Source organism: Oncorhynchus tshawytscha, linkage group LG22, assembly GCF_018296145.1.
Source record: "Oncorhynchus tshawytscha isolate Ot180627B linkage group LG22, Otsh_v2.0, whole genome shotgun sequence".
Taxonomy (NCBI): Eukaryota; Metazoa; Chordata; class Actinopteri; order Salmoniformes; family Salmonidae; genus Oncorhynchus; species Oncorhynchus tshawytscha.
Window position 1 is genome coordinate 15098998 of NC_056450.1, and position 12855 is coordinate 15111852.

At 45.1% G+C, this 12855-nt stretch overlaps 1 protein-coding gene across 5 annotated transcripts in view; it reads left to right on the forward strand.

Annotated features, from left to right (window-relative positions):
* LOC112221527 (membrane-associated guanylate kinase, WW and PDZ domain-containing protein 1) overlaps positions 1-12855 on the forward strand; it is a 46704-nt gene that overhangs the window by 11913 nt on the left and 21936 nt on the right. For 4 of the 5 annotated variants that reach the window (XM_042303824.1, XM_042303825.1, XM_042303822.1 and 1 more), the window contains exons 2-5: positions 538-827; positions 3427-3543; positions 10496-10615; positions 11588-11788. In XM_042303824.1, coding sequence (XP_042159758.1) covers positions 548-827; positions 3427-3543; positions 10496-10615; positions 11588-11788 — 718 coding nt within the window. In that variant the 5' untranslated portion in view covers positions 538-547. The remainder of the gene's footprint in view (positions 1-537; positions 828-3426; positions 3544-10495; positions 10616-11587; positions 11789-12855) is intronic. The other variant, XM_042303823.1, reaches the window with a different exon arrangement.

Consider the following 12855-nt stretch of genomic DNA (forward strand, 5'->3'; position numbering starts at 1 on the left):
ATTCATTTACAGTACCCTATGAGCTCTCCCTGGCAACAGACTAGATCTTTCCGTCAGACTGCCACGATGGGAATATACCTACCCGTATGTTTTGTGTGTTTATGTTGCATATTGTGTATATACAATAGAGAAAGTGTTCCATTGAGGTAAAGCAGCATCAGTATTGAGTGTGACAGTTGAGAGCTTGACAGTTTGTTTACTGTATTTCAGTTCGACCCACGGTCAAGTACACAGTGTTTGTATAACACACACACAGTTTCCATGTCATTCTGCTTCACATGCAGGTCCTCTGTGCTAAAGGAGGGAGTGCTTGAACTCAGCGAAGTCCTTTTACTGCAGTTGTTTTGTATTGAAGATATGCTATGCTCTTTACATTTTCAGTACCTTGGGAAACATCAGGTTGTAATGAAATCCTCAGACATGAAATCACACCTTAATAACACGATTGTGTCAGTGACACTGTCTTCCCTGTTTCTGTCTCACACCCTCTCTCGCTCGCTCTCTCGCTCTCTTGCTCTCCCTCTCTCCCCTCCTCAGCTCTTTTGCTATGTCTAAGGCAGCCGTGAGGAAGCTGCACTGGCGCTCCAAGGTCCAGGAGAGCTTCATCCCCCTGGTTGGTTCCTCTGGGGAACTGGGGGTGGCGGTGGGTGGCGGAGCTGACTATGGAGAGTTCCCATTCGTCACCTCAGCCCCCGGGGGCGGGTTCACAGTGGGCGACATCATCCTAGAGATTGGGGGTACCCCTGTGTTAGGGATGACACTAGGAGATGTCCGGGGGGTCCTTAACTCCTGCCTCCATCCCATCTGCATCAAGACGGTCTCACCAGGTACTGTATGGCTCGGTATGGTAACTTACTCCTTGGTCTGGGGACACATTGTGAATGCTGCTGCCTCATCCGTCATTCTCTTAAATCGTTGTCCACCCCAACTTCTCCTTAACGTGATAACACCTCCCTTAGGCAACTCATAGAATAACACGCTTCCCAAGTGGTTATCTAAACATAGCTCAATAATCACTGATACTGGAAAAACAAATTTGACAACAACTGAGTCTAACCAGCAGAGTCTAACCACCAGAGTTTGCTGGCCCAGAGTACTTAGCACCTCTGGATGTAATTTGTGAACCGAGTGTGCACTGATTTTACATGTTGAATCACATGAAAAATGTCAGCAGTCAGGGCCTCCCGGGTGGCGCAGTGGTCTAAGGCACTGCATCGCAGTGCTAGCTGTGCCACCAGAGACTTTGGATTCGAGCCCAGGCTGTGTCGCAGCCGGCCGTGACCGGGAAGTCCGTGGGGCAACGCACAATTGGCCTTGCGTCGTCTTGGTTAGGGAGGGTTTGGCCGGTAGGGATATCCATGTCTTATCGCTCACTAGCGACTCCTGTGGCGGGCCGGGCGCAGTGCACGCTGACCAGGTCGCCAGGTGCAAGGTGTTTCCTCCGGCTTGGTTGGGTTGTGTTTCGGAGGACGCATGACTCTCGACCTTCGTCTCTCCCGAGCCCATACGGGAGTTGTAGCGATGAGACAAGATAGTAACTACTAAAAACAATTGGATACTATGAAATTGGGGCGAAAAAAGGACTTAAAATGTAAATAAATAAATAAATAAATGTCAGCATTTAGATGTCTACTGCGGCGGTCCCTGAAAACACAGTGTGTGGAGAGAGGGAAGTGTTCAAATTCCCGATGACACATGTGACAAGGAGTCCAGAGAGGGCTGTGCCGATGTGACAATACAGTTGTCTATCACCCTGGAGGGGCCTTGGAATTTATAGAGGGGGGTGGGGTGACGGATGTCTTTGTTAGGTCTGAACGAAGCAATATGTCAGCACTATGTCACCTGACCGTGGCTCCCCATGGCCTTGCTGGGGTAGATTGATGGCTAAATCGCCAGCAGGACTGTAAATGGGGCCCTTTAATTCTGGTCCCTCTACCGCTGGTACATCCATAATCATTCTGAGAGCCAATACCCTACCTGGGTATTCCGACTGCATGTACTTTGAACAGAGATGGATGGGCTGAGCTGTCATGTGCTGCTGTACTGCCTGTGCTGTAGGCCTACACCTCCTCATTTCTCCTCCCCCTCATTCTCCTCCTCTGCCCCCCTTCCCCCTCCTCCACCTCCGCCTTCTACACATCCTCCTTCCGCCTCCTCCTCCACCTTCTCTTCCTCCACAATCCAGGCTGTCAGGGACACCATAGTGTTTTCAGGCTTTCCACCACTAATGACATGATATGAGACGAAGTAAGTGTGGCAAATGATCCCTTCATTATATCTATGTGACACACAAGGATTAAAGGGCTTGTACCAAACCTGTCCATGTTTTGACAGACAAACACTATCATCACTGTCTATGATGACCTTGAAAGCGGATGTGTAGGACAACACCTTACTTAATTGTGAGTGATGTGCCGTGTTGTGTTGTGGTGAAGCAGTGTTCATGGATGTACATCATAGGGGCTCTTGTCTAGTGCATCCTGTTGTTTCTGTGAAAGCAACATAGCTCTGTGAAAGCAACATAGCTCTGTGAAAGCAAGCACTCCAGTTCATTTTACTCACAGTGTATATGGCAACATTAGTCTGATATATTTATTTTATATTCATAAAGCACAATGCTGGACAGCTGTTTCACAATGCCAACAAAAGCCTCTCATTATTTCTCCCAGGAAGCTGCAGGCCCGGGTCTTGCGCGTCATACTGACCATATGTGGCGGATCATGTGTGGTTGTAGGAGACGACCTGTGCTATTATATTTTTTATTACAGAGACGTTTTAATAGCAGCGCAGCGGATTCAATCTGCACTCACATCTGGGCCCAGCCTAGAGCCCAGCCACTTTACCTGAGACAGAGGGTTGGGAAGCAGAGTAGCAGCAGGGGCAGGGAAGGAGTGGACGTGGTGGTCGTCTGTCAGTGTGACGAGCAGGGAGATGCTCTCAGGCCATCCATAACACCAAGTGACTTGTCATCAGAGGCCATCAAGCACTTGAGATTAAACGAATAGATCAGAGAGTGAAATAAGTGCCTGGGCCAAAAGCCCAGCCTGCTGTGCGACAGCACCACACCACCTCTGTGTTATTAGGCTATGCATGAGAGGCCGGGAAATAATATATTATGTACTCGGGATGACTGATAAGGTGTTAAGAAGGAGATGGAGGGATTGAGAGGGAGAGAGAGGGAGGGATTGAGAAGGAGGGGGTTGGAATGATATAGGGGTAAATCAAAGCTACTGTAGCAATACAGTCTGGGGAATGTTGGCTTGGGTTGTCACTCTCCTTTTGACAGGGTATACAAATATTTACACAATTCGTCAGTTTTTGACTGTTGAGCTGATTTAGCAAGTTCTCTCTGTCTGTCTCTGTCTCTCTCTCCTCCCCCCCTCTTTATGTTTCTCTCTCCTCTCTCTCCCTGTCTCTGCCCCTCAGGCTCTGCCTTGTGTAAGGACCTCAGGCTGTATCTGAGTAAGTGCTTCACTCCAGGCTCCATGGACAGCCAGCTTCAGCAGGTCATCCGGGAGAACCTCTACCTCCGAGCAGTGCCTTGTAAGTCCCATGACGCTGTGCCCAATACCTCTCCCTCTAACTGTGCCCAATACCTCTCCCTCTAACATTGCCCAATACCTCTCCCTCTAACTGTGCCCAATACCTCTCCCTCTAACTGTGCCCAATACCTCTCCCTCTAACTGTGCCCAATACCTCTCCCTCTAACTGTGCCCAATACCTCTCCTTCTAACTGTGCCCAAACTCTAACTGTGCCCAATACCTCTCCCTCTAACTGTGCCCAATACCTCTCCCTCTAACTGTGCCCAATACCTCTCCTTCTAACCTCTCCCTCTAACTGTGCCCAATACCTCTCCCTCTAACTGTGCCCAACTCTAACTGTGCCCAATACCTCCCTCTAACTGTGCCCAATACCTCTCCCTCTAACTGTGCCCAATACCTCTCCCTCTAACTGTGCCCAATACCTCTCCCTCTAACTGTGCCCAATACCTCTCCCTCTAACTGTGCCCAATACCTCTCCCTCTAACTGTGCCCAATACCTCTCCCTCTAACTGTGCCCAATACCTCTCCCTCTAACTGTGCCCAATACCTCTCCCTCTAACTGTGCCCAATACCTCTCCCTCTAACTGTGCCCGCTACGGACCCCTGTTGCTGTAACTTGCGAGTCCCCGTTAAAGTCCTTGGCAGCTATGCCCTCTAAATCCGTTGGGACGCTGTAATTGTGAGCTGCACCTCTGTATATGTTCCAGAGGCTGTAACATGGGTGTATAGTAGTGATGTTGGCCTGCAGTAAGATGAGTCCATTATAGGTTAGTAAGTACTTTTTAATAATAGAAATAGGAATTAGTATCTCTATGCTCATTACATATCTGGACATCGCATCTGAACATTTAAACACTTCAACAAGTCCCTTATCTAATACATTCATTTAGATTTAGAGTAGACCTACATGGCTGGCACTAGGAAAACACTGTTAATTGGTGTGCGATCACAATCAGAGCCGGGAAAGCTGTTTTTGGCACCTCCGTGTGTAAATATATGCACATAGGCATGTGTTGAGTGGATTTAACTAGTGATTTGTCAACCCTGGCTTCATCAGTCAAACATTCAATTACAAGTCAAGTTTAGGTGAGAGAAAGCACCTAGAGGAATATTCCCCAGGACATTTCCATGGCAACTGTCTGTATTGTTACACTGTTAATTTTATCCAGTGTGGCAGTTAATCGCCAGGCTTGTATCGGTAGCTTTTTCTGTCTTCATTTTATGCTATTTCACAGGTTCATGTCTGTTATCTCTTTCTTGTTTGGTTACATATTAATGTTCTCTTTATTTTGTATGTGTTTTCATCTATTTATATAGTTAACCTCAATTAATTTGTTCAATGATAATGATTTAAAGTTGTCTAAAACATTTGAAGCAAAGACTTCTGGGTATACAGAGCGTCGGTTGCTCTCTCAATCCTCTCTCTAAAGGCCAGAGTGATGTCACTGTGAGAGTGGACTGGAGAGGACTATGGTGTGGATTTCTGTGAAGCTCTTATTTTGGTGTCATATCACTGACTGGTATAATATCTGTCTGATAGGTTTGGCTTGTGTCATGTTGTCTCTCTTAAACTGTCATTAGTCTGCCTTGCGGGCTGGACACAGACCACTCTGGCCGGCCATAGCCTGGCCAGCCCACGGCGATGGGGAGTTTGGCGCTAATCTCTTGTTTAGCCAGGAAGTAGGTCATGTGGAACAGTCTGCCAGACCAGTCAGCCTCTCCACCACGTCTCTCTCACACACACACACACACATGCAGGTTAAAACTCCCGAGAATACGCAAGAAAACAACAAAACATTGTGTCTTTGAGCTTTGAACATTGAGACCTACAGGACATCCACATAAAAGAGGCATACACATTCTCCAAGCCAAAGTCCTTTTACATAACAATTCAATTGGTCCAGTTTGTAATTAGATGGGGGGGTAGAGGTGATGGATCAGTCTGATCTTTAGTCTGTAGCATCTGTACTATAAATATGTCCAGCATTTATGGATTATGGATTAGAGAGCCTTGTGTACAGCCGCCCTGGCGCAGCTAGACCCGGGTGTGGATAGACTTGTGACACAACTTCCTGCCTGGCTCTCTAAGTTGGAGTGACAGCGAGGCGGCACGCTCATCCCCTGGCTGTGTAATCCTCTGATCTGCAGGAGATGGATGACACAGTAAGATGCCGCTGCTCTCCCGCTCTCCCTTCTATACCAACATAGACCAACACTGTAACAATGTCGAAATCCTAGTTTAGCCCACTTGCAAAAACACGAGCAAGTCAGCTCAAATGACACTCTTGTATTACTTCCTGATATACATCTCTGCTTCTCCTAATATTCCAGGACACAAACAACCTATTGGGGGGTATGAAATGTGTTATTTACACACATGTAAAAGCGTTGAGGTAAATGAAGCTAGTTAGCCACTGTAGATCACAGACACGGGGGTGATTGGTGTATCAATTGAGTCAATCTGAAAGTCTCTTATGTACTTTGCTAGGCCTGATTTACTGTCTCAGATCAATATGTTTTTAAGATGAGGTGGCAAACCGTGGCCTAGCTGGCAGTTAGCAGTGGATAATAAGTTGCATCCTATTATATTCATGTTTTTTTTGGATGTATTCCTTTTTTAAACAAGTGGTTCATGTTTATAATATTTTATTTTGCAATATATGCAAAAGGAAAAATGTGACTTGTTATTTGAACAAAGTCAGTGTGTGGATATCCTCACTGTATTAGTCTTTGGTTCTTAGAAGATGTTGGCCTGTGGTGATGTTAGCCTGTAGTGATGTTGGCCTGTAGAGATGTTAGCCTGTGGTGATGTTAGCCTGTAGTGATGTTGGCCTGTAGAGATGTTAGCCTGTAGTGATGTTAGCCTGTAGTGATGTTGGCCTGTAGAGATGTTAGCCTGTAGTGATGTTGGCCTGTAGTGATGTTAGCCTGTAGTGATGTTAGCCTGTGGTGATGTTGGCCTGTAGTGATGTTAGCCTGTAGTGATGTTGGCCTGTAGAGATGTTAGCCTGTAGTGATGTTGGCCTGTAGTGATGTTAGCCTGTAGTGATGTTGGCCTGTAGAGATGTTAGCCTGTAGTGATGTTGGCCTGTAGTGATGTTGGCCTGTAGTGATGTTGGCCTGTAGTGATGTTGGCCTGTAGAGATGTTAGCCTGTAGTGATGTTAGCCTGTAGTGATGTTGGCCTGTAGTGATGTTAGCCTGTAGTGATGTTGGCCTGTAGTGATGTTGGCCTGTAGTGATGTTGGCCTGTAGTGATGTTAGCCTGTAGTGATGTTAGCCTGTGGTGATGTTGGCCTGTAGTGATGTTGGCCTGTGGTGATGTTGGCCTGTGGTGATGTTGGCCTGTAGTGATGTTAGCCTGTAGTGATGTTGGCCTGTAGTGATGTTGGCCTGTAGTGATGTTAGCCTGTAGTGATGTTGGCCTGTAGTGATGTTGGCCTGTAGTGATGTTGGCCTGTAGTGATGTTAGCCTGTGGTGATGTTGGCCTGTAGTGATGTTAGCCTGTAGTGATGTTGGCCTGTAGTGATGTTGGCCTGTAGTGATGTTGGCCTGTAGTGATGTTAGCCTGTGGGGATGGTGGTCTGTAGTGATGTTGGCCTGTGGGGATGGTGGTCTGTAGTGATGTTGGCCTGTAGTGATGTTGGCCTGTGGGGATGTTGGTCTGTAGTGATGTTGGCCTGTAGTGATGTTGGCCTGTGGTGATGTTGGCCTGTGGTGATGTTGGCCTGTAGTGATGTTGGCCTGTAGTGATGTTGGCCTGTGGTGATGTTGGCCTGTAGTGATGTTGGCCTGTGGTGATGTTGGCCTGTAGTGATGTTGGCCTGTAGTGATGTTGGCCTGTGGTGATGTTGGCCAGTAGTGATGTTGGCCAGTGGTGATGTTGGCCTGTAGTGATGTTGGCCTGTGGTGATGTTGGCCTGTGGTGATGTTGGCCTGTGGTGATGTTGGCCTGTGGTGATGTTGGCCTGTAGTGATGTTGGCCTGTGGTGATGTTGGCCTGTAGTGATGTTGGCCTGTGGTGATGTTGGCCTGTAGTGATGTTGGCCTGTGGTGATGTTGGCCTGTGGTGATGTTGGCCTGTGGTGATGTTGGCCTGTAGTGATGTTGGCCAGTGGTGATGTTGGCCTGTGGTGATGTTGGCCTGTAGTGATGTTGGCTAGTCAGTTTTGCCCACTGTGGGTTTGATCATGACAACTTCTGACTCCTGTTCTGTCTTTGACTGACAGCTGTGTCTTGGTGTTGATATGAAGCTCTGCTTAATTACCCCTCTACTACTAAAACTCCTCCTATCTCTCTCACTCTTTCTTCCTCTCTCTCCCTCTCTCCCCTGGCCCATGGGATCAGTGGGGGGCCTGAGGGGAGACGCATGGAGGAATATGTCAATAATCCCAGCTATCTCCTGCTGACATGTCATATATATCTCAGAGGAGGGCATTGGTAATGAGTCCTAGCCACACACACACACACACACACACACACACAGACAGACACACACACATTTCCTACTTCCTCAGTATTAGCATTAATGAGTCTACTCTGTCCTGAGGGGAGGAGAATAATTCTACACACGTCAGAGGCCATCAGGAGATTTGCTATCAGATGTTTTATTAGAGACAGAGCCTCATCTTCTGTTGCTGATTGGGACGTATTACCTCGCTCTAACAGGGTATGAAGAGGAGAGGCAGGCAGTGTTGTGTGTCTTTGTGTCATTGTCATTGTAGTGTGGAGTGCTGTGCCCTCCCTGATGGTGAGACAGCAGTGCATTAATCATATGTTTTATGGAGTAACTGGGTTTGACTCCCTCCTACTGGCCCCACTCTGCTATGATACAGTATGTGGTCCTCCAGGAGAAGGAGAAGGACAGGAATTTGACCATAGCTTGTTGTTTGGAGGGGATTCATTTCAGACTGAGGCCTGATTAGGGTTTCTTTTGGAAGGTTTACAAGCAAGTTTCACCCATGCTGACATGTAACAAGTAAGTAATTGATTTAACCCCTTACACTCGTGGGAATTGGCATATATGGATGGGGCTATATGAAATGTTTCTTACAGAAGAAATATGGAAAGCATATGCATAACCATGGTAGCTATTAAACCTAGGGTATAACGCCATGACATCTTGTAGCTCTACATCTAACATAGTGATCATAAATGTTGGCACTATATTACACGAGTTTTATGATATGGAAATGTGAAATGCACATTTGGACTCACGGGTGTTTGGCTTGCTTGTATGACATCAAAAGCAGTATTTATTATAATCCTCTTAATTTACAGCATTTCCCTCAGTCAGATTTCAAAAAATGTTTTTTTTTACTAAAGTTGCCCAATTAGCGGGAGGGACGGGGTCAACTTCTTGTCATGTGCTGTGCTCAAGTTCAGAAAGCCTGTCAGTCAAAACCCGTACAGAGCTGTGAAGCACAGAGCCTGAGCTCTGAGGTCATTTATATAGCATGTTACTGTACGGCCACTGTGTTCCAATTTAGGCACTTATCAGTGTCCAAATCTGCAATTTTCAAGCCGTATACATACGGGTACAAGTGTAAAAGGCTACTAATCAACCTACAGATATTGGATCTTAATTTGACTAGTTAATTTTTTTGCTGCAACAAGCTTAGTCCATTCACACTTTTCTGCTGATGTAATGGTGCTTGATCAGTGGTTAGGCAATTAGCTGGCCAAAATTAGGCTACATGAAAAGTGCAGTACTGTTAATATAGCCGTGTGTTATTGGGGGTTTTCACTGAATTTCTGTTAATCTTGTGGTGCAGGAAAATTCTCAGCAACAACAGAGTGATCAAATTATGATCTGACATCTGTATCTTCCTTTCATCTCTAAGAAAGAATATGAAGTGCTGTAGACTACAGTGCCTTCAGAAACGATTCATATCCCTTGACATATTCCACATTTTGTTGTGTTACAGCCTGTATTCAAAATTGATTAATTCTATTTTTTATCTCACCTGTCTACACACAATAACCCACAATGACAAGTGAAAACATGTTTTTAGACATTTTTAGACATTTATTGAAAATGAAATACAAAAATATCTCATTTACATAATTATTCACACCCCTGTGTCAATACATGTTAGAATCACCTTCGTCAGCGATTACAGCTGTGAGTCTTTCTGGGTAAGTCTCCAATAGCTTTGCACACCTGGATTGTACAATATTTGCAGTTTATTATTTTTTGAATTCTTCAAGCTCTGTCAGGTTGGTTGTTGATCATCGTCAGCCATTTTAAAGTCTTTCCATAGATTTTCAAACCAATTTAAGTCAAAACTGTAGCTAAGCCACTGATGAACATTCAATGTCGTTTTGTTAAGCAACTCCAGTGTATATTTGGCCTTGTGTTTTAGGTTATTGTCCTGCTGAAAGGTGAATTTGTCTCCCAGTGTCTGTTGGAAAGCAGACTGAAGCAGGTTTTCCTCTAGGATTTTGCCTGTGCTTAACTCTATTACGTTTATTTTTATCCCTAAAAAAACTCAATTGCAGGTGACAAACATACCCATAACATGATGCAGCCACCACCATGCTTGAAAATATGAAGAGTGGTACTCTGTGATGTGTTGATTTAGGAAGGACACCTGTATTTTTTATATTTGTAGTGACTAGGTGTATTGATACACCATCCAAAGTGTAATTAATAACTTCATCATGCTCAAAGGAATATTCAATATCGACTGAGCTAACAGATAATTGTATGTGTGGGGTACAGATATGAGGTAGTCATTCAAAAATCATGTTAAACACTATTATTGCACACAGAATGAGTCCTTGCCACGTATTATGTGACTGTACATATTCTAATTGCACATGCTATATACAGTATCAGTTTCAATACTTTTTGTTGCATTTCATGAGGGGTATGCTAATGCATTAAGTTCTAACAGTGAACTGTGGAAACAGATTGGGATGTGTAACTTTCTCTTGGCTCACTCTCCAGGCACGACCAGACTGCCCCATGATGGGGAGATCTCAGGGGTGGACTACAACTTTGTCTCCATAGAAGAGTTCTTCTCTTTGGAGGAGTCAGGAGCTCTTCTGGAGAGCGGCAAGTTCAAAGGTGAGGAGAGGAGAGGTATTTATTCGCTAAGTCGTCTCCCTCTGACTTCAACTGCATTTAATTTCATAGACATTCTTTCATGATCAACACACTGTAGGTAGCATATTGTATATTGCAGATAGAGGACGCTAGTCTATCTAAAGGGGTTAACCCACAAACCAGTCCACACAGTCCCTTACCAGGCAGGCACATAGCTGGTGAATATCATTAATATAATGGGATATAAGAACATTTTCTCAGAGGAAGCCTTATTACATCCATGTAGTTAATGAACAGGTCTCAGTTGCTCCAACCTGCACAACCCACCCCAGTCAGGGGAGGGTTAAAGTTGGACCGCTTCCTCTGATTAAAAAAGCAACCCCGGATTAGCATGCATAATTCATGTAAGTTTAAGGGGCACAATAAATGCCATCTTCACTTTGCCTCACATGTGACATTGATGGCGGTACGGCTCCTGCAAAGCAGCCGGAGAATCAGCGGGTCTGCGGTACTGTTACACTATGGTGGGATAACCTTGACGAGTACATCAGCAACCTAATGTTTCTCTGTGCTGGAGCTGGAGAAATAGATTGAAGTAATTTGATTTGTACTGTAGCTGCCACAACAGAAGGATATAATTGAAGAAGGTAAAAGTATACTGTGCTGTACTGATCCCTAGGTTGGATGGTAAATCTATGTGATGCATGCATTGCACTGGAACACTGCTGTCATCATATTTAGGATTTCCTGTATTTTCTATATTTCATACAATGATAGCCATTTCAACTGTGTGTTTGGGAACTCCATCTCTAGATTACATCGCTTTACCTCTTATCCTTTTTATCCTTTTCACAATCTTATTTGTTTTATTTATTTATGTATTTTTATTCTTGCCCCCAAAAGCCAAAAGTACCAATATGCTTCTAACAATACAAATATATCTATTTACCTCACTTTATACGTCACTCTCTCTCCCATCCTGTTTTCTCCCAGGGAACTACTACGGCACCCCCCGGCCAGTACACATTGGTCCAGAGAGTCCTCCCATCACCTACCAGGAACACCGCAACCTGCTCCGGAACTTCCGAACACGCAGCAAGTCGCTTAGCAACCTGGAGAAAGCAGCCGAGGAGGGGGAGAACAGCGAGGAAGATTCTGGCCTGTCAGGCAGGTTTACCAAAGACAGACTGTCCCGTAAGGCTATATGGGTGACCAATCTACTACAGTCATATAGTGGTAATAAGTAGTAGTTGTATTAGTAGTAATCATAATAGTAGTATTAGTAGTAGTAGTAGTAGTAACAGTTGTGGCAGTAAATCATGTTTTATCCAAAACATTTTTGTGATTTTAAGTTGTCAAAATGTGTGATTTGTTTTCCTCCATTTATCTAGCTAAGTATGGTGGCCAACAGCTACCGTAAACTGTATAGACTGCCTTGTCCCTCTGTACCTCCGAGTTTTTGATGGCCAAATTAATCAATGATGGGCATGATTAGTATGCTCCTAGCTCTTTGTGGGTCTGGGGCTGCATCGATCGCTGGACCTGCTCCAGAGGAGGGCCTAGCTAACCACGGGCAGACTAGGCTGTGTGGCAGGCAGGGAACAGGCAGAGAGCAGGGAGTTGTCCATGGTCCTGACCTGTGCTGCTGAGTCATCTATCGCCAGGTCGGGTGGTGCTGAACAGAGCGCTTGCTGGGCTGGCTCTGACTGCAGCTCTGGGTGTGCAGCAGGCTACATCCTCCCACGCCTGCTACATTCTAAAGGACAGGAGGGTCGGGAAAAGCTGTTTACATATAGTTTTGAAGTTGTATTAGTCGTATGTACAGGATACGCATGGTTTACATCATCCAACTAAATGCTTATATGCAAGTTCCTTCTCGACAATGCAACAGCAATAAGAAATAGTAAAAAATAAGAATATGAACATAAAGTAAATGACAGTAGAATATAATAAACATTTGAGCATAATTAAAGTACTGGAAGGCACAATTTATAGTACAATATTTACATGTGTTTTGGGGAAGGGGGGCATGGGGGGTAGTGTATAAACTGAGCCGTACAATAAGATTCTGATAGCAGCAGTTGTGACGTGTGTGTAGTATGAATGCATATATACCTGTATGTGTGTGTGTGTGTGTGTGTGTGTGTGTATGTGTGTGTGTGTGTGTGTGTGTGTGTGTGTGTGTGTGTGTGTGTCTCCGTGTGTGTGTGTGTCTCAGTGGGTGTGTGCATGATTGAGTGCATGTGTGCTAAGGTGTGGAG